The sequence below is a fragment of the Ursus arctos genome, unplaced genomic scaffold, assembly GCF_023065955.2.
Source record: "Ursus arctos isolate Adak ecotype North America unplaced genomic scaffold, UrsArc2.0 scaffold_2, whole genome shotgun sequence".
NCBI lineage: Eukaryota > Metazoa > Chordata > Mammalia > Carnivora > Ursidae > Ursus > Ursus arctos.
In genome coordinates this window covers 38,980,561-38,998,534 of record NW_026622874.1, presented here as the reverse complement: position 1 = coordinate 38,998,534, position 17,974 = coordinate 38,980,561, and the positions used below count along the sequence as shown (strand labels likewise).

General features: G+C 53.3%; 1 protein-coding gene across 1 annotated transcript in view; it reads left to right on the top strand.

The window, feature by feature from the left end:
* SYT2 (synaptotagmin 2) overlaps positions 1-17,631 on the top strand; it is a 40,066-nt gene extending 22,435 nt beyond the window's left edge. The window contains exons 2-9 of the mRNA XM_057315722.1: positions 7,664-7,858; positions 9,051-9,217; positions 10,576-10,695; positions 11,153-11,320; positions 11,688-11,855; positions 13,218-13,335; positions 14,293-14,426; positions 16,366-17,631. Coding sequence (XP_057171705.1) covers positions 7,681-7,858; positions 9,051-9,217; positions 10,576-10,695; positions 11,153-11,320; positions 11,688-11,855; positions 13,218-13,335; positions 14,293-14,426; positions 16,366-16,572 — 1,260 coding nt within the window. The 5' untranslated portion in view covers positions 7,664-7,680 and the 3' untranslated portion in view covers positions 16,573-17,631. The remainder of the gene's footprint in view (positions 1-7,663; positions 7,859-9,050; positions 9,218-10,575; positions 10,696-11,152; positions 11,321-11,687; positions 11,856-13,217; positions 13,336-14,292; positions 14,427-16,365) is intronic.
* Positions 17,632-17,974: the final 343 nt, after the last annotated feature.

The window sequence follows — 17,974 nt, the reverse complement described above, 5'->3', positions numbered from 1 at the left end:
TGCTGCGCTTGTCTCCGCCTCTGCTCAGATGCAGGAAGCCTGCATCCTAGAGTGAGGAAGAGCCCTGGAAGTGAAGGAGGCGGCTGTGCTGGAGGGGAAGGAGCACTGGATGTGGTTCCAGAAGATTCTGCTCCCAGCGCTGCCAGCAGCATGGGCTGTGTGGCCTTGGACAAGTCACTTCACCTCTCTGGGCCTCTGTTTTCCATAGGAACGGAAACATCTTGTTTCCTTAGCTTCTGGTGGAATAACTACGGAAGAAAAAACTGACCCCAGGCTTCCCCAAGAGGGAACATAAAACTTTGTTGTTTTTAGAACTGCATCCGTGCTCTAGAAATGGTTGGTGATGTCACAGACATTCACAACTGGGTGAGTTCTAAGAGGCATCGCAGACATGAAAGACTCATCCCTTCCTGAACGGATGGTTATGAGGGCCTACTACGTGCTAGTCAGAAATCCCTGTATTCATGAATCTTAAAGTCTAGTGAGTGGAGACACATAAAATGATAAAACACAGACTATGTCGGTTGGTGATAAGTGTTGTAGAGAAAAACTAATGGGGGGAGGAGGTGCCAGTGGTTGGTGGGGTTTGCACTCTCAAAAACGGTCGTCGCAGATGACCTCACTAAGCTGAAATTTCCATGTGGAAATCTGCAGGGAACAGTGTTTCAGGCTGAGGGAAGAGCAGGCTTCCAGGCTCTGAGTTAAGAGTATTCTTGGCATGGGTGAGGATCTGGAAGGAGGCCAGTGAGGCAGAGGGAGGGAAGGAGGAGAGCCCAGCGGGAGGAGTGAGGGCACAGGCTGGGTGTGCAAGGCCTTGAAGGCTGGCGGGAGGACCGGGTACTTGGAGGGAAATGAGCCGCTGTAAGGGTTTTGTTTTAGTAACAGGATCCGTCTGCCTGCTGGGCTGAGAACAGACTAGAGGAGGACAAGAGGGCAAGTAGGGAGACTGGTGAGGAGCCTCCCATCTTCCTCCTCGTGACAGAAAGTTCCCCTGAGGGGCGCCTGGGTGGCTCAGTCAGTCGAGCATCAGCGTTCAGCTCGGGTCATGATCCCCGGGTTTTGGGATGGAGCCCCGCATAGGGGTGGGGAAGAAAGAAGGAAAAGAAAAGCGCCCCCCCCCCCCCCCCCGTGAGGTGGGCCTTGGAGGGCCTTGGGGCGGGGCAGAGGGACCGAGGGGCCTGGAGCCTCTGGAGTCATGGGGTGGTGGAGAGAGGGCTGCTTTCTCTCTTTTTACATTTTTTAACTTCCTGGACTCTGGAAGACCACAGAGCGAGGGGACAAGGGTCATTGAGTCAGTTTGGAGGGAGTGACTCTTGCGGGGAAATGAAAACGCAGCCGAAGAGCCGAAGCTTTCCAAAAGCCTTGGAAAGAGGAGAAGCACTTCTCAGTGCTCTGGGCAGGCTCGGGCCGTGGGAAGGGCACGCACCATCCCATTTAATCCGAGCCTCAACTAAAGGCGCTAGGAATGCAGGGTCTGTTTGACAGTGAAGCAGTCTCAGGCTCGGGGAGGTCAAAGACACGAGCCAGGGTCAGACAGCTCATGAGGGAATGTGCCTGACTCCATAGCACGGGGCTGGCTGCCAAGGGAGAGGAAGGGTGGGCGGCCCTCAGAACTGTGCACACCCCCACTTACCTGTCTCGTCACATGCACACACACACACATGCACACGCACGCACGCACACGCACACACACACATGCGTGCTTGCACACGCTCCCCTGGCCTCGGCTGCATGCCCCCGGACCTAGCCTGGTGACTGAGGGAGCAGTCGGATTGAGTCTTAGCATGCCTGTGGAAAGAGCCCTGCCGGCAGAGCCAGGCACTGATGGTCTGGGCGTCCGGGGAAGGACGGGCTCCAGTGTCATCTGTGAGATGACATAACGTGCCCAGTGATCTAAGAGTCTGTGTCCTGCTCATTCATTGTTCCAGTCACGCACCAAATGTTTACTGAATGCCTGTCATATGTCAGACGGTAGGGTATCTGCTAGGGCAGGGTCGGCCAAGTTCCTCTTAAAGGACCAGACAGACAGTAAAGGTTGTAGGCTTTCTGCCACAACCATTCAGCTCTGTTGTGCAGAACAGCCAGAGGGATTGTGTGAATGGATGAGTGTGGCCGTGTTCCAATAAAACTTTATTTACAAAGATTAGGCAGTGGGCCGCATGTGGCCTGCGGGCCCTAGTTTACCAAACCCTGCACCAGAGCTACAGGGGTGAGCAAAACAAATGTGGTCTCTGGTTAAATAGTCATAGGCCGCGTAAGTGCTATGAGAGTAAGGACGGAGCCATAGACACATTTCAGGCCTTGACCAGGTGGGAGTGGGGGTGGTGGCAGGAGCCGTGAGTGTGGTCGGGAAGGCTTCCTTGAGGAGGTGCCATTTGAGCTGGGCTGAGACAAATGTGTAGGCATTAGCTCCATGAAGTTGGGGAACAGGGGCATGGCATGTGCAAAGGCCCTGTGGTGTGTGTTGGGGGTGGCGCATGTGTATTAGAAGAAATAACAGAAGGCATGTGTGGTTGGCGTTAGAGACTCAGGGGAGGGGAAGAGGAAATGATGCTGGATACAGAACAGGACGGCCTCGTTAGCCACAGTCAGGATTGTGGCTTGTGTCCCTGGGATGGCTTTGAACCCTAGTGACATGTTCAGATTCCTGTTTTATGAAGATTGCTTTAGTGGCACTTGCAGAACTGACTGGAGGTGAGCGAGAGGAAATACAAGGAATGGAGGGGCTGTGGCAAGGGTCCCGCTGGACCTCTGGGCCTTGGCGCTCAGAAGTAAGTTGGGTTCTTACTTCAGAATGGGGATGTGGCTGAGGCTGGGGTATGCTGGAGGTCACCTGGGGGGGACTCTTGGCCTGTGGCCTGGGAAGAGAGGCTTGAGGACAAACCTTGAGGCAACTGATGGAGTCTGAATTATGATGAAAATCAGGGAGTGGTGGGGTTGAACGTGAGGGAGGTCAAGTACGACCAAATGAAAGGTTTTGCTGGGCTCAGCGACCTTGCGGTCACCTGTGACTACGCAGAGGGCCACATCAATGGGGTGATGGGACAGAAGCCGCCGGGGGCGGAAGGGGGAGGGGCGAGGCGACGGACACCCCGTGCGTTGGGGCGTGGCCCTGGGGGGAGCGGGAGACTGAGGCAGCTGAAGGAGGAGGGGCAGGGAGGGTCTTCGTTGCTTGGTTGGTGGTATTTTAAAATGGGAAAAATCCAGTAGAGGGAATCTTTCTTTTTCTTTTCTTCTTCTTCTTCTTCTTCTTCTTCTTCTTCTTCTTCTTCTTCTTCTTCTTCTTTTAAAGATTTATTCATTTATGATTAGAGAGAGAGCAGGTGAGCAGGGGGTGAGACAGAGGGAGAGAATCTCTAGCAGGGCCTAACATGGGGCTCCGTCTCACGACCCGGAGATCATGACCTGAGCAGAAATCAAGAGTCGGACGCTTAATGGACTGAGCCACCCAGTCGCCCCATAGAGGGGATTTTCTTATGCCCAGCCTTTCCCTGTTTCCATTTTTGTTTTGTTTGTTTGTTTGTTTGTTTATGTTATTTGCATATTTTATTCGTTTTGTATCACTCAGTAACTGCCAACTCTTACGAATGTGGTGATGGCTCCAATGAGACGTTCACTGTTCTAAGGTAACTCCTGAGCATACAAATAGCTTTTCCTACAAGTGTATCCTCTACCAGAGAAGAGGTCGTGTGGTCTTGAGGAAAGTAGGATGGTGCAGGCATTGGGAGACCTGGCGACCAGTCCCCAGCAAGCAGTGAATCAGCTAGATCTGAACAAACTGGTTGACCAGGAAAGGTTGGGCAAAAGGAAGAACACGGATCAAGAAGGTGTCCTGAGAGGGTCCAGAGGGGTCGCCTCTGAGATGGAGGGCCTGGCCTTAAATAGGAGGAAAGTCCTCAGCTGAAACAGAAGGTCAGGAGGAGAGGGTGGTCAATATGCATGAAGTTCAGTCGAAGGTCGGTGGTTTGGCCTCTCGTGGGACATTATCAGAGATTTCTTTTCAATGGCTTTTAATAATAACAGGTGAGGTGTTGGGGCCATGGGCAAGCCCCAGGGCCGTGGAAATAGAAGGTTTGCAGTGTCCGTTGTGAAGGGAGGCACGGTGAGTGGGAATGTATATGAAAGTTTCCACGCAGGGTGGAAGGGCAGGCTGGTGTTGAGAATCTCCGGGGCGCCTGGCTGCTGTCCTGCAGAATGCTCGCCTGCAGTGCTCAGTGGTCTGGGGGGCAGTGGAGAGGACAACGCTGATAGTGGGTGTCTTAGCTCGGATTGCCGTAACGAAATATCATAAACCAGGAAGCTTATCAACCACAGAAATGTCTTTGTCACAGCTCTGAAAGCTGGGACGTCTGAGATTGGGGTGCCAGCACAGTTGGGTCCTGGGGAGAGCTCTCTTGCAGGCTACAGACCTCCGATGTCTGGCTTCTCCCCTGGCGGAAGGAGCCAGCTAGCTCCGGCCTCTGCTCTCCGCACTAACCCTGTTTGTGAGGACCCCACCTGATCACCTAAGCACCTGCCAGGCCACCCAGCCTAACGGCAGGACGCTGAGCATTAGATCTCAACATCTGAGTTTGGGGGGGACACAAACACTCAGTCCCTAATGGGGGAGGGAGGAATTTCTCCAGGAGTGGTGTTTAGCCAGGCGGGGTCACAAAAAGGCAGAGAAGGGGAGGGGTTGTAGGGAATTAGGGAAAAATTTATTGGCATGACGGACAATGGTGGGAAATGAAGATGGGAGGGGTGGATGGTGCCTCAGGAAGGTCAAGGAGATTTCTGGAGGAAGAACAGGCTAGGCTAGGGGAAAGTAAGTGCGAAGGCTGTGAGTTGGGTTGGCGAGCCTGTGACCGGCAGCAGGAGGGCCACTATGGCAGGAACTGAGGGGCTGAGAGCCGAAGACTTAGGAAACGCACTGGGGCGTTAGCCAGGGGCCAGAGGCCCGGCCAAGCCGAGATTTTATCTGAGTGTGATGAAAGGCCATTGGAGGATTTAAATAAATGAATCTGGTTGCATCGTGGAGATTAGACTGAGTGGAGGAGAGTGGGAAGCTTCCACATAGGAGGCTATGCGGGACTCCAGGCAGAGGGGCGCAAAGTGGCCGAATTTGGAAATCACTGAATGGAGCTGAGGAATTTGCGGATGCCTTGTGGGGTGATGGCAGGAGAGGAGCTCAGGATGACTCCCAGCACTTTGTAGATGTGTAGCTGAGTAGGGGGCCTGACTCTACCCCATCCGTCTCCGGGTGCCTGACCCCGGGCCTGCCTTTTATCAAGAGCTGTCTTCTCCAGCATCTTCGTTGTTCCCTTGCTCAGCTGGGCAGCTTTGTCCTCATGTTTTTGGTCGGAAGTGGATTTAAAAGTGCCTTCCAGGCTCCGGGCCCTGGAAGAGCCACTGCTCTGTGCTGCGGCTTTATTATTAATAGCCCTACGTTCCTCCAAACAGCTGTTTGTCATTCTCCTCTGGTGATTCCCCAGGAACACTGGAGAATCTTTCATGGGAACTTGGGCCTGACAAGACATCCATTATTGGCTGTTTTAAACTCTTTCCCCTTCCCTCTGGAGTCAGGGTGCATTCTAGGCTTTGACTCACTGCCGCCAAAGTGCAATTTTCCAAAATGTAAATTTGTTCATATTACCTGCATCCTTAAAACCTCTGACAGCTTCCCATTACTCTTCAGGTAAAGACAAAAGTCTTTGCTGTGGCCTCTGAGGTTCTGTGCCTGGGCCGGCCTGGCCCGCTCTGCCAGCCCCATCTTGACCCAGGCTCCCTCCAGTCCGGTCTTCCTTCAGGTTCTGTGCTCAGCACACCGCTTACTGCCTCCGGGCCTTTGCACATGCTCTTCTTGCTGCTCAGGCTGCTCCTTCTCGCCTCCTCACTTGGATATTTCCCATTATCCTCAGGTCTCAATCAGTTCCTCAGGAAAGCATTTTTTTCTCTCCCAGATTAGGTCAAATGTAGCCCATTATAAACACATACCGCCAAGTATCTCTCCTTTGTGGCATTTCTTAGAATTACAATTTTATATTCTCTTATGTGCAGTTTTTTAATTCACTTTATGGTAAGTTCCACAAAGGGAGCATAGTATGAGCTCAGTAAATTTGTTAAGTGAATGAATGAATGGTTCTCACATTTGTCCTCTCACTCCATCCCCTCTGTTCCTCCTCTGGTCTGGATCCATATCATCTCTGGCTGGTCTGTGGAACCAGCCCTCTGCTGGACCACAGCCCCAGCTTCCCTTCCTCCAATGCCTGTGGAGCTATCTTCCCAAAGCCCCACTTTTAACAGAGCAGGGCACTCCTGCCTTAAATGAATGCCACCGCAGTAATATTTTTACCAGCAAAAACTTGGAAACCATCTAAACACCTAATAGTGCAATGGTTAAACAAATATGGTACTTCCATGTAGTGGGGTATTATTTAGCTATTTAATCATAAAGGAAAATTTTAATGATAAGAGAAAAGGTTGGGGGTGTGTGGGTGGCTCAGTTGGTTGAGCATCTGACTCTTGATTTCCGCTCAGGTCACGATCTCAGGGTCCTGGGATCGAGCCCCACGTCAGGCTCTGCATTTAGCAGGGAGTCGGCTTCCCTCTCTCTGCTCCTTCCCCTGCTTGTGTGTGCACGCGCTCCGTCTCTTTCTCTCCAAAATAAATAAATACATCTTTTTAAAAAAGAGAGAGAAAGGGCTTATGATAAAATCTTTTGTTAAAAAAAGCAGGATGCCGAATTACATGCAGTATGGTCTCAACATGTAAAACACACTCTGAAAAACCGTTACAAAATCCTCCAAAAAGTGAACCTGAGTTATGTCTCGATGGTAAAATTATGGGCAGCTTCTCTTTCAATCTCTTGCCCTCCCTTTTCTAGAGATGTTGATGTAGATTGAGGGCAGGAATGATAACAGCAGGAACGATAACAAGACAACAGATAACGAGGTCGCGGAAGAAGTTAAGGAGGAGACAGGCTCAAGAAGGAGTCTTCAATAGCAGAAGCTTGCCTCTTTCCTAGAGTTCTGTGGTTGGATTTAAATGAGATAGAAGAAAGCGATTAGGTTTACAGGTTTTTTTTTTTTTTAAGATTTTTTATTTATTTATTTGACAGAGATAGAGACAGCCAGTGAGAGAGGGAACACAAGCAGGGGGAGTGTGAGAGGAAGAAGCAGGCTCACAGTGGAGGAGCCTGACGTGGGGCTCGATCTCGTAACGCCGGGATCACGCCCTGAGCCGAAGGCAGACGCTTAACCGCTGTGCCACCCAGGCGCCCCAGGTTTACAGGTTTTGGAGTCAGACTGACTGGTTCACACATCAGTTTCAGAACTTGCCAGCTAAGTGACCTTGGAAAAACTGCCTGACCTCTCTGAACTTCCATTTCCGCATCTGTTAAAAGGGAATAATAATCACACATTAGGCTATTGTTTAGATTAAATGAGGTCATGCATGGAATGTACTTTGCATAGTGCCTGACTCATATATGTCCTAACTTGATGATGACTATTACTGTTGTTGTTTCACCACAGTTGTTAATATTATGGGAAGTGTCTTTGAATTATAAAGGAATTATTATTAATAGTCTATAGCTTTTGAAAGAATTTTCCTGGTCCTTTGGGTAGAGCTTTCTGCACTCAGACCTCCGGGATGTTCATCTGCTCCCATCTCCTCTCATCTGCAGCGATCCCCTCTGCCACCATGAGGAACATCTTCAAGAGGAACCAGGAGCCCATTGCGGCTCCTGCCACCACCACCGCCACAATATCAACGGGACTCTTAGACAACTCTACCGAGAGCGGGAGTGCTGGGGAGAGTAAGGAAGACATGTTGACCAAAGCGAAGGATAAATTCTTCAATGAGTTCCAGAAGATCCCCTGTGAGTGTCCCAGGTGGCTGAGAGGGCGGGGTGAGGCTAGGGTTAGTGAAAGGCCTTGTGGGCAGGGCAGGGTGGGGAAGAGTGGGGAGCACCACTGGGAAGTGTTTGGCCGCATGTTTGGATTCCAGGATGGGTTATTTGGGGAGTCCCTTCAGGAATGGGGGAGAGTGTGGTCCGACACTAATAAAGGGAAGAAAGGGGTTTATGTGCTCCAGTTTCCCAGGGGGGGAAAAGTTCTTACAACTTAGAAAATTGTCAAATGTTGATACCAAAGGAAGATGAAAAATCATGAAACCGAAGTCATTATTGAAGTTTTCTAGTCATATTTTGTTTCGTTTTTGTTTTTGTTTTTTAAAGATTTTATTTATTTAGTCAACAGAGATAGAGACAGCCAGCAAGAGAGGGAACACAAGCAGGGGGAATGGGAGAGAAAGAAGCAGGCTCCCAGCGGAGGAGCCTGATGTGGGGCTCGATCCCATAACTCCGGGATCACGCCCTGAGCTGAAGGCAGATGCTTAACCGCTGTGTCACCCAGGCGCCCCTCTAGTCATATTTTGAAACGACTTTAGTTTGGAAGACAGAAAATACCTCCTGTCATCCTCCCATTGCTTTCTGAATTCTTGGCCAAGGTTGTAGAGGCGTCACCAGAGATTAAGGGGAGCAGCACCCACCAGTGGGAGATGGTGCTTCAGGACCACGGAGAGCAGCCCAGGTCCCATACCCAAACGTTCAAGAGTTCTGCAAAGCTGAGCCTTCTAGGTCCTTAAGGAGCTTGGTCTGCTGGCTCTGGGTCGTCCCTGTCAAGACCGGGTGTAGGGAATGGGTTGAAGGGGCTCTTCCTATACCTGGGTCAGAGAAGGACATCTCATTCTTTCCAATATAAGCCATAGATCAAACGAGTGAAAACTCAACAGAGCCTAACTTATGTTCTATCTTGTATACACCTGGCTGCTATCTCTCAGTTCGGGGGCTATATCCACAAGGGCTGTAGACTAAGGAGAGAGCAAGACATTAATGAAAAGACATGCAAGAAGATGCGCAACTTATACGTCAATCACTCATGAGTGTGTAGTTTAAAAAGGTGGAGTGTGGGCGTGGGAGTTCATAGTCTCCACCATTTTAGCCAATGCTGTGGGGCCAGGGGACCTGAGGCAGAGCACTGCTGACTTCGGGGTCCTCTCTGTGTGGGCAGTACCACCCTGGGCACTGATCGCCATTGCTGTGGTCGCTGGCCTCCTGCTCCTCACCTGCTGCTTCTGCATCTGCAAGAAATGCTGCTGTAAGAAGAAGAAGAACAAGAAGGAGAAAGGCAAAGGCATGAAGAACGCCATGAACATGAAGGACATGAAAGGCGGTCAGGTAGGACGATCCAGGGGTGGGAGGAACGGAGAGGAGCCCAGCCCAGCTGAAAGGTGAAGCAGGGTCTTCTGGGCTCCACAGCTAAAGCAGTTCCCCTTCTTAGAACTCCACACGTCCTCCCTTGCCTATTGGCTACATCTCCAGTGAAATGTTGTCTACCCATCAGCTGGTGGGAAGGGGGGACTTATTCACGTGTTAGCACGGACTCATCCTTGAAAAGACAGAGGAAGAGAACAATATATTGACCCCCAAAAAGGCTATGGGACAAAACACTGGAAAGAGAAACACCAACCCACCAGGAAACCACCACTGGAGTGACCTTGTGTTTTCCTGCCTTTAGGACAAAAATCTCACTGGAGGCATCTACTTGGGATGGGTAGGGGATCGAATGAGGTAAAAGAATGGTCCCAAGGCACCCAGACAGGGCCAATTGGAATCCATCTCTCTGATCACATAATAATTTGGTTTATTTACCCCTGTTTTTGGGGGTTGATTGGCCTGGAAAGGTACTTTGGTAAACCCTAGTTTCTTCTTTTAAGTTTACAAAGGCCCCTGTGTGCTTCACTTTTACCCACATTCGTTCATTTGTTTCGGGAGTGACTAGGAGAAATCTCTTGCTCAGGAAATCAATACGGAGGATGGAAGGCAGGGCCTGATCTCAAGAAGAAGTCAGCCAGAGATTAAAGCCTTCGAGTGCTTGTGTGTGCATGTCTATACATGCCTGTATGTGTGTGAATGTGTGTGTGTGTGTGTGTGTGTGTGCTCCAAAGAAGCCTGCAGTATGAAGTCGGGGTAGGAGGAAAGACTCCAGGAATGATCTGGGTGTAGCCCAGCCTGGTCTCACCAGGTTCCTGGGACTTCAGGCGCTGGTCTGAGATGTAGGATTTCTTCTTACGTCATTTTTTTCCTTATCTTCTCACCTCTGTGGACTCTCCGTACTCCTGAATGCCCGAACCGTGCTCCTGGTAAGTCTTGCCCAGGGTGGGTGGGGCCTGAGCTGGGGCAGTACTGGGGAGGGGCTAACAAGGGAAGCGCCTCTCCGGTACCTCAAGACACTCTAGAGCGTTGGCACGGTGCCTGGCCGCATAGGACTGTCTTGCAGGGAGAGAGCCTCACCCAAACCAGAGCCACGTCTTCAGGACACAGGCTGGGGCTCCGGGTGGGGGGGGGGCTGCCTGGGGGCTCTGAGTGGCTGTGCAGAGCAAGTCCCCAGGACAGTGCCACATTCCTATTCCTCGCCCCCACACTCAGCTTCAAGTGAGGGTCTGCACAGAGGGGCTGGCTTTCCGATGGCCCTGCACCGGCCAGGCTCCGTTCTCTCCTCTTAAGCCGATCCTCCTCTTGCCCAGCCCCCACAGGATGATGACGATGCAGAGACCGGCCTGACTGAGGGAGAAGGTGAAGGAGAGGAAGAGAAAGAGCCAGAGAATTTGGGCAAACTGCAGTTTTCCCTGGATTATGATTTTCAGGCCAACCAGGTATGAGGGCTGGGCTGGGGGGTGAACGGAGGACGGGGCAGAGGGCTGGGATTTGGGTGGGAGGGGGATAGAAACGGCTCCACACTCCACCTCAGCCCATAGGCATTGCTCCTTTCCATGGAGTGGGGTGGGCTGGAAACCACAGGCAAGTACCCTGAGACATTGACTCTGCCTTGGCCACCAGCCTGCTCTAGAGAAGGTTCCCTGGTTCAGATGGGCCCTGCTGTAAGCTTGCCCGCCAGCCTTGGGCAAATCAGTTGCCCTCTTAGCTTCCATTTCCACTGATGCCATGCCAAATTCCTGACGGGGAGATGAAGACCGGTCTTCGTCTCTAGCACCAGCCTGTTCCCACCTCCTCCCGCCCCCAGCTGGGAGGGGTTGGTGCATGCTGGGTCTGGAGCCGGGTCTGGTGTTGGAGCAGTCCTGAGACTCAGGGCCCCCCTCATTCTCTCCTCAGCTTACCGTCGGCGTTCTGCAGGCTGCTGAATTGCCTGCCCTGGACATGGGAGGCACCTCAGACCCTTATGTCAAAGTCTTCCTTCTTCCAGACAAGAAGAAGAAATACGAGACCAAAGTCCATCGGAAGACACTGAACCCTGCTTTCAATGAAACTTTCACCTTCAAGGTGATGTGGGCGGGAAGGATAATGCCAGTTCCCTCCCCGATCCCAATTCCACTTGAGTTTTGCAGGCCTTTCCCTGGTCCTTAGTCCAGGCTAAGACTCCGGAATGAGCTCAGGCTAGAACAATGGCAGGTTGGACTGTGGGCATGTGTGTGAGGTCACTACTCAGGCTCCTGTAGGACTGGGACATCCCCCTCCCCTCACACACTCAGCTCTTCGCAGAGCCCGAGGTTGTCTCTCTGTGTCTGCAGACTCAGGGGAGTCCTGTGGGTTAGCGGGAACAGAGCTCAGACCCAGGGTCCTGCCCACAGCAGCCCCTGGAGGTGCGTGGGTTGTTTGACCCCTCTCTGACCCTGCTTGTGCCCTGTAGGTGCCATACCAGGAGCTAGGAGGCAAAACCCTGGTGATGGCCATCTACGACTTTGACCGCTTCTCCAAACACGACATCATTGGAGAGGTAAAGGTGCCTATGAACACCGTGGACCTTGGCCAGCCCATCGAGGAGTGGAGAGACCTGCAGGGCGGGGAGAAGGAGGAGGTGAGAGGGGAGACCGGGTGGAAGATGAATGTGGCTGCCCACCTGGGTTACCACCTAGTGGCATGACAGGGAGAGGGTGGGCTTTAGAGTTAGGTGAGCCGGGTTAGGGTCCCAGCTCCACACCCCCAGCTGTGTGTGGCCCTGGGCAGGTCGCTTAATCTGTTTAGACCTGGGTTCTCTCCTGTAGTCTGTTTTTGCAGGTGAGATTACCTACCTCTGTAATGCACCTGGCACCCAGTAGGCATTTGGCATCTAGTAGGTACTCAAGTAAAGGAGAACACCATCATTATTTTACTCCTAATGTTCTGCTGTCACTTAGGACCAGTGATTCATGACTTCGTGCCTCAGTTTACCCACAGGGAAAGCCCACATTTATTTTAAAGGCTTCTCAGCATGGGGGCTTGTCCTCCCAGCAACTGCTACAGCGTTCAATCACTTACCAAACACTTATTGAGCACCTACTGTGTGCCAAATACTCCATTTTAGCCACTGCTCCTTCCAAGCATCGGTCCTTTGTCTTGGTCAAGCCCCTGCTGTGGCCCCGCACAGTCCCAGGTGGTGATGGAGGAGGGGAGAAGAGACACTTAAGACACCATTCCTTGCCTTGGGGCTCTCACGCGGTGTGAAAGCAGGGCCAGCACACCTAAGCTGGGATATGGGTGAGGTGGTCGGAATCGGCCCGAGTGGCCTGGTCTCTGAGAAGCTCGACTCTGGCATGATGTTGGCAGAGCTCTTAGGAACCAGCAGCCCTGGGTTCTCATTCTGACCCCAGTGCTAAAGTGTTGTGGACTTTGTGGAACTCTCACTGGTCACAAAGAACCCTCGACTTGTTTATGTGAAGGTGTTGTGGTGACAGTAACCTAAGAAAAGGGACGCAAAGTGCTTTGAAGACCACGGGTCACTCTGCAAGTGGAATGGTTGACCGGGAGCTACCTTGGGGGCGGGAGGAATCAGGGAGGAAGGCTTCTGAGACGCTTAGTTTCCCAGTGTCCTTGGAAATGAACCCTTTCCAGTGGACCACGCCCACTCCTTCCCACCTCCCCCAGGCCTGGGGTAGGAGCCTGGCCATACCCTGCATCTGTCTAGATGCAGCCAGTTATCACCCGCACACTCCTGCTCGCAGCCTGTGCTTTGCTCCGTGCCCTCCTGAGGCCATGGCTCCTGCAGCGCCACTCTCAGGGGCTCTGTTGAACTGCAGCAGGAGGCCCTGAGACCTTCTCAAACGTCACAGATGTGGGGATTGGGGACCCAGAGAGCTGGGGAGGCACCACTGTCTTGCTCGTCTCGGCAAGGAAGAGTGAACTGTGCTAGAAGCGGTGGGATGGCTGAAATGACCCTGATCCTGCTCTTCCCCCTGGACAGCCAGAGAAGCTGGGTGACATCTGCACCTCCCTGCGCTACGTGCCCACGGCCGGGAAGCTCACTGTCTGCATCCTGGAGGCCAAGAACCTGAAGAAGATGGACGTAGGTGGCCTTTCAGGTACATGCAGGGCTTCTGGCTGCCATTGGGTGGCACCAGCGAGCCAGTCACTGCCCAGAGCCCTCCAGTCACTGCCCAGAGCCCTCCGTTCACACACCCGTTAGAGGAGCACTTTCCTGCCCTGGGACACAGAGGGTATCTCTGAGCAGCCGTGGGTCCTGAGGGCAGGACCGTGGAGCAGGAGACGCCCGGCTTTCCCTCCTTTGCCCAAGGGTGCCCTGCCGCCACTCTGAGCTGCCAGACAGTGTGGGCCATGGAGGAAAGATCAGAGAAGCTTCATCTCTCAGTTGAGTTAGTGGCTTCTCCCAGGGAAGTGTAGGAAGGGGATGGGGTGCAGCCCAGAGCTTGCTTCTCTGTCGTGTCACCAACCATCTGGGACCCTCCTCCAGGAGAGGCGCTGCTGGAGGGGACTGGGGTGGGGAGCGCTCAGAGTGGGGCTGGCGCACAGCACTGGGTCTGCTGGGACAGGGAGCACGCTGCCCCTGCCGCACCTTCCTGGGAGTCAGGCCTGTGGGCGGGCTCCACCGGGCAGGTCCATCGGCTAACCCCAGCTCTGCCACTGACCGCCGTGTGGCCGGGGGCACGTCATTTCCCTTCTGTGGGCCTCAGTTTCTCATCTGCAAGGTCTGAAGGATTGTGCTGAATCAGGGATGGCCTTTAGCACTGCTCTGTCCCCTGCCTAGGACAGATAGCACCAAGGGACCCCCTTACTCCTTCTGGAAGAGGCCTTCCTTAGTCCCGCATGCAATGCTCCAGGCCCGCAGTGGTCCTCGAGGTGCAGCCCGCTTGCTGCCCCTGAACTAGACGCTGACTCCATTTCTTTTGGACTCGGCAGCCCGTGCCTCAGGCCCTGCTGGGTGCCTGGCCTTGGTCGGTGGGCGCTCTGGGAGGTGAGCGCGTTTGCTGGGAGCGTGGGGGCTGAGGCAGCCGCTCCGGGCTGGGGCTCTCCCTGTGCAGATCCCTACGTGAAGATCCACCTGATGCAGAATGGCAAGAGGCTCAAGAAGAAGAAGACGACGGTGAAGAAGAAGACCCTGAACCCCTACTTCAACGAGTCCTTCAGCTTTGAGATCCCCTTCGAGCAGATTCAGGTGCTCGGGCGTTCGGGGACGGGGGCACAAGCGGCTGGGGCGGCACGCGTGCCCTCGTGGGGCTGCAGGGAACTCACACAAAGGCCCCCAGCCACCTCGCTCGGTGGGGGGAGGGCTCCGGCTCTCACGGTGCCATCCTGGGGCCTCCTGCCCGGGGCCCCTTCTAGAGCGTTCCGCTTTTCTGAGATGAACACGAGCTATTCGAAACAGTTCTACGAGTCATTCCTTTAGGACCGGGGGGCCCACGAGTGTGCGGTGGGCCGGTGAGGTTGGAGCTGCCGAGGAGGTGGGGGCAGCCTCCTCGTCTCCCTGCTCTTCCTGGTCCAGCCACTTCCCACCTTGGTCATTCTTCCCCCACTTCTGCTGCTGCGTAGGCCTGCCCCCAGCTACCCCTCCGCCCCTCTTCCTCTCTCCTCTTTCCCTCCATCCTTTCCTTCTCTACTCTCTCCTTCCTTCCTCCTACCAGCAATCTCTGTAAGTGTTGGAGGTGACACCTGTTTTTCACCACGAAGGGCCACGAGTGGGCTCTGAAAATGGCACGAGTTGAACATTGCATAGTGCTGGATCGTCTTGGAGTCTTGATCTCTCCCTCTTTGGAGTAAACTGCCCCCTCTTCTCTTCCTCCCCCCCAACCCCCTCCCCCGCCCACCCTAGGGCTGGGAGGCAGGGGTGCCAAGGGAATCGTCAGAGCTGACGCCATCATCTCTGGAGAATTCTTCAAGGGGACAAGGGGCAGCTCAGTGATAATGGACCCCAAGAGGAGTCCTCCTTGTAGAAAACTTAAGATTGATACGAAGTGTGCTGGCCCAGGTGTTTCAAATTCGATATGCCTAACACCAGTGTAATGATCTTCCCCGCACCCCTCCCAGCCAAACCCGCTTTGTCTGCTTCGTCTGCCTTCTGTTTTCAAGTGAGAGACCTGGGCATCATCTCAGACCCCCTGCCCTTTTCTCTCCTTTCTCATTTATCCAACATACTTTGCTGAGTGTTGCCTAAGTGCCAGGAATTTGCGAGGTGCTGGAGAAACCCATGTGTAGAAGACACGGTCCTTGCTGTCAAGGACCTCACAGTCGGGAGGGCAGCAGTAACGGGCCACTGAAACACAGGGAGATGACGGCTTCACAGAGCACGGTGAACAACACAGCTGAGGCTTCCAGAGCAAGTTGGGTCCTAAAAGGATGAGCCTGAATTGGGGTGGGGGGCAGGCCAGCGAAAGGTGCAGATTGTCCCCTCGGCCAGTCTGACTGACCACCAAGTCCTCTTGATTCTCTTCCCTCAACACCTCTCCAGTCTGGCCCCTACTTCCATTCCCACCGCCCCGCCTTGGTTCAGGCCTTCACGACCCACCCCCCAGACCCCGCCACGGCCCCCCAGCCAGTCCCAGTCCCCCTCTGGTGAATCTCCCAACTCAATGCCAGGGTTCTCTTCCTTCCTGGGATCCTCCTCTCTCTACCTAGAGAAGCCCTCAGCCCTCACCTCCCAGTTTCTGTGTCACCTCCTCTGTGAAGCCTTTCCTGACTGACCAGAGGAGGACTGTCACCTCATCTGAGTTCCCATAGTACCTTTTGCTTCCGTCTCTAGCTTCAACTTTATCACTTCAGGTTGTAAGTTTATGAGTACATGTCTGCTGCTTTCGTTAGAGATGATGTTCACCTTTTCCCTTTTCCTCAGCGCCCCGCACCCCCAGGCCCTCAGCAACAGCCGGAGCACGGCACATGCTCCGTAAGTGCCTGTTGGTAGAAACAAAGGCTGTTTCCAGAAGGTGCAGCCTTGGCCTCCGTGTAAGTTCGGTCTTCGCTGGAGCCAGAGAGGGAAGCCGGGTGCCCTGGGAGGCCTCTCCTTGCCGAGCATTTGGAGTAGAGGATGGAGGAGGAGAAGTTTGGTCACAGGATCGCTTGTTTTCACCTGCCAACGCCCTCCCTCCTTTGTTTCCCCGCAGAAAGTCCAGGTGGTGGTCACCGTGCTGGACTATGACAAGCTGGGCAAGAACGAAGCCATCGGCAAGATCTTTGTGGGCAGCAACGCCACGGGCACGGAGCTGCGGCACTGGTCCGACATGCTGGCCAACCCCCGGAGGCCCATCGCGCAGTGGCACTCGCTCAAGCCTGAGGAGGAGGTGGACGCACTTCTGGGCAAGAACAAGTAGGCAGCAGCGGCCGGGACCCCGCGCCGTGACAGACACTGACAAGATCCAGAGCTATCAATACCTCAGTTATGCGACCTTAGAGGTTTTCTTTCTCATTTGTTTGTGGTTGTGTCCTTGTTTTTCCTTCCTTTATCTCTTTTTAAAGACCAACTTCCCAATAATGGCTGTGTGAGGAGAGTCCCCTAACAGGTGAAAGAGAAGACTGGCTCTTTTCATCGTCCCAGGAGCTGTCCTTGGTGCATGCCCTGTCACGTTTCCCTCTCCCTTCTTCAAAGCTTCACTGAAGCCTCACCCTGAGTGAGGCCCTCTTCCGGCAGAAAGTCGCAGCACTTCCTGTTTTTTGAGTGTTCTGGACCAACAAAATGGCAGCACATCCTGTTTCCTGACAGGAAAGGCAACACAGTGGCCTATGATGTGTGTGTGTGTGTGTGTGTGTGTGTCTGTCTGTCTGTGCACGTGCGTGTGTGTGTGTGTGTGTGAGCATCTCTCTGCAATCCTGGAATGAGCCATGGACAGTGAAGTCGTGTGGAAAAAGAAGGTTCTTCAGGGACCCTGAAGTGAAGAGACGTCCACCGTCCAAGTGGGAGATCTTCTGTCAGCTCATGGAGAGGGCTCAGAATCCTGGTCAGATGCCAGAAGCTCCCATACTCCTTGTGGGTGGCTATTTGGGAGGCAAGATGTTGAGACTGGATTTGTCCGGAACTAGGACCAAACCCCCGATGCCATCATAGACTTCCTCCTGTCAGGCATGGTTTCCCCACAAGCGTGGTTTCTGGGACATTCCTGGACATGAACTATTCACTACATTGGTCAGGCTCTAACAGGGACCATCACTCCTGGGAACTCACTGTTGTTGACAGTTAACGTCAAACTATGAAGAAACAAGACCCATTACCTAGAAAGACCAAATGAAACTCCTGGATCTTCTTCACTCCCCTCCAGTGGGAAACACAGATGCTTTCTCCCTTTCCAGAATATAAGCTATGCGGTTCATTTGCATTGATTCCCCATCATGCTTTTGCTTCTGTTTTCTCTTTTAATCTAAGTGGAGCAACGCTATCTGAAGACTGTTATCTGTACAGAGCCAGAGAACTCTAAAAGGAAGGTTTAAATATTCTTAGTTCCCCTGAAGTCCAGGTAAGAAGGGGGAGGATGGTGGACAGATGGCAGAGATTTCCCAGACGAGATAGGTGGGAGTGCTGAGATTCCCCCCAGCTTCCACTCCTCTGCCTTCCATGCCAGACAGCTTATGGGTAGCTCGCGTGGCCCAGGGAGACATGTGGGGAGGCCCCATCCTACCCTTCCTTAGGGAGGCTTCTCTCTATGAATGCCGAGAAGCAAGATATCCATTCCAAATGGTTGGTGGAGGACACCTGCTGGGGTTTCTACCCCACGCTCAGTT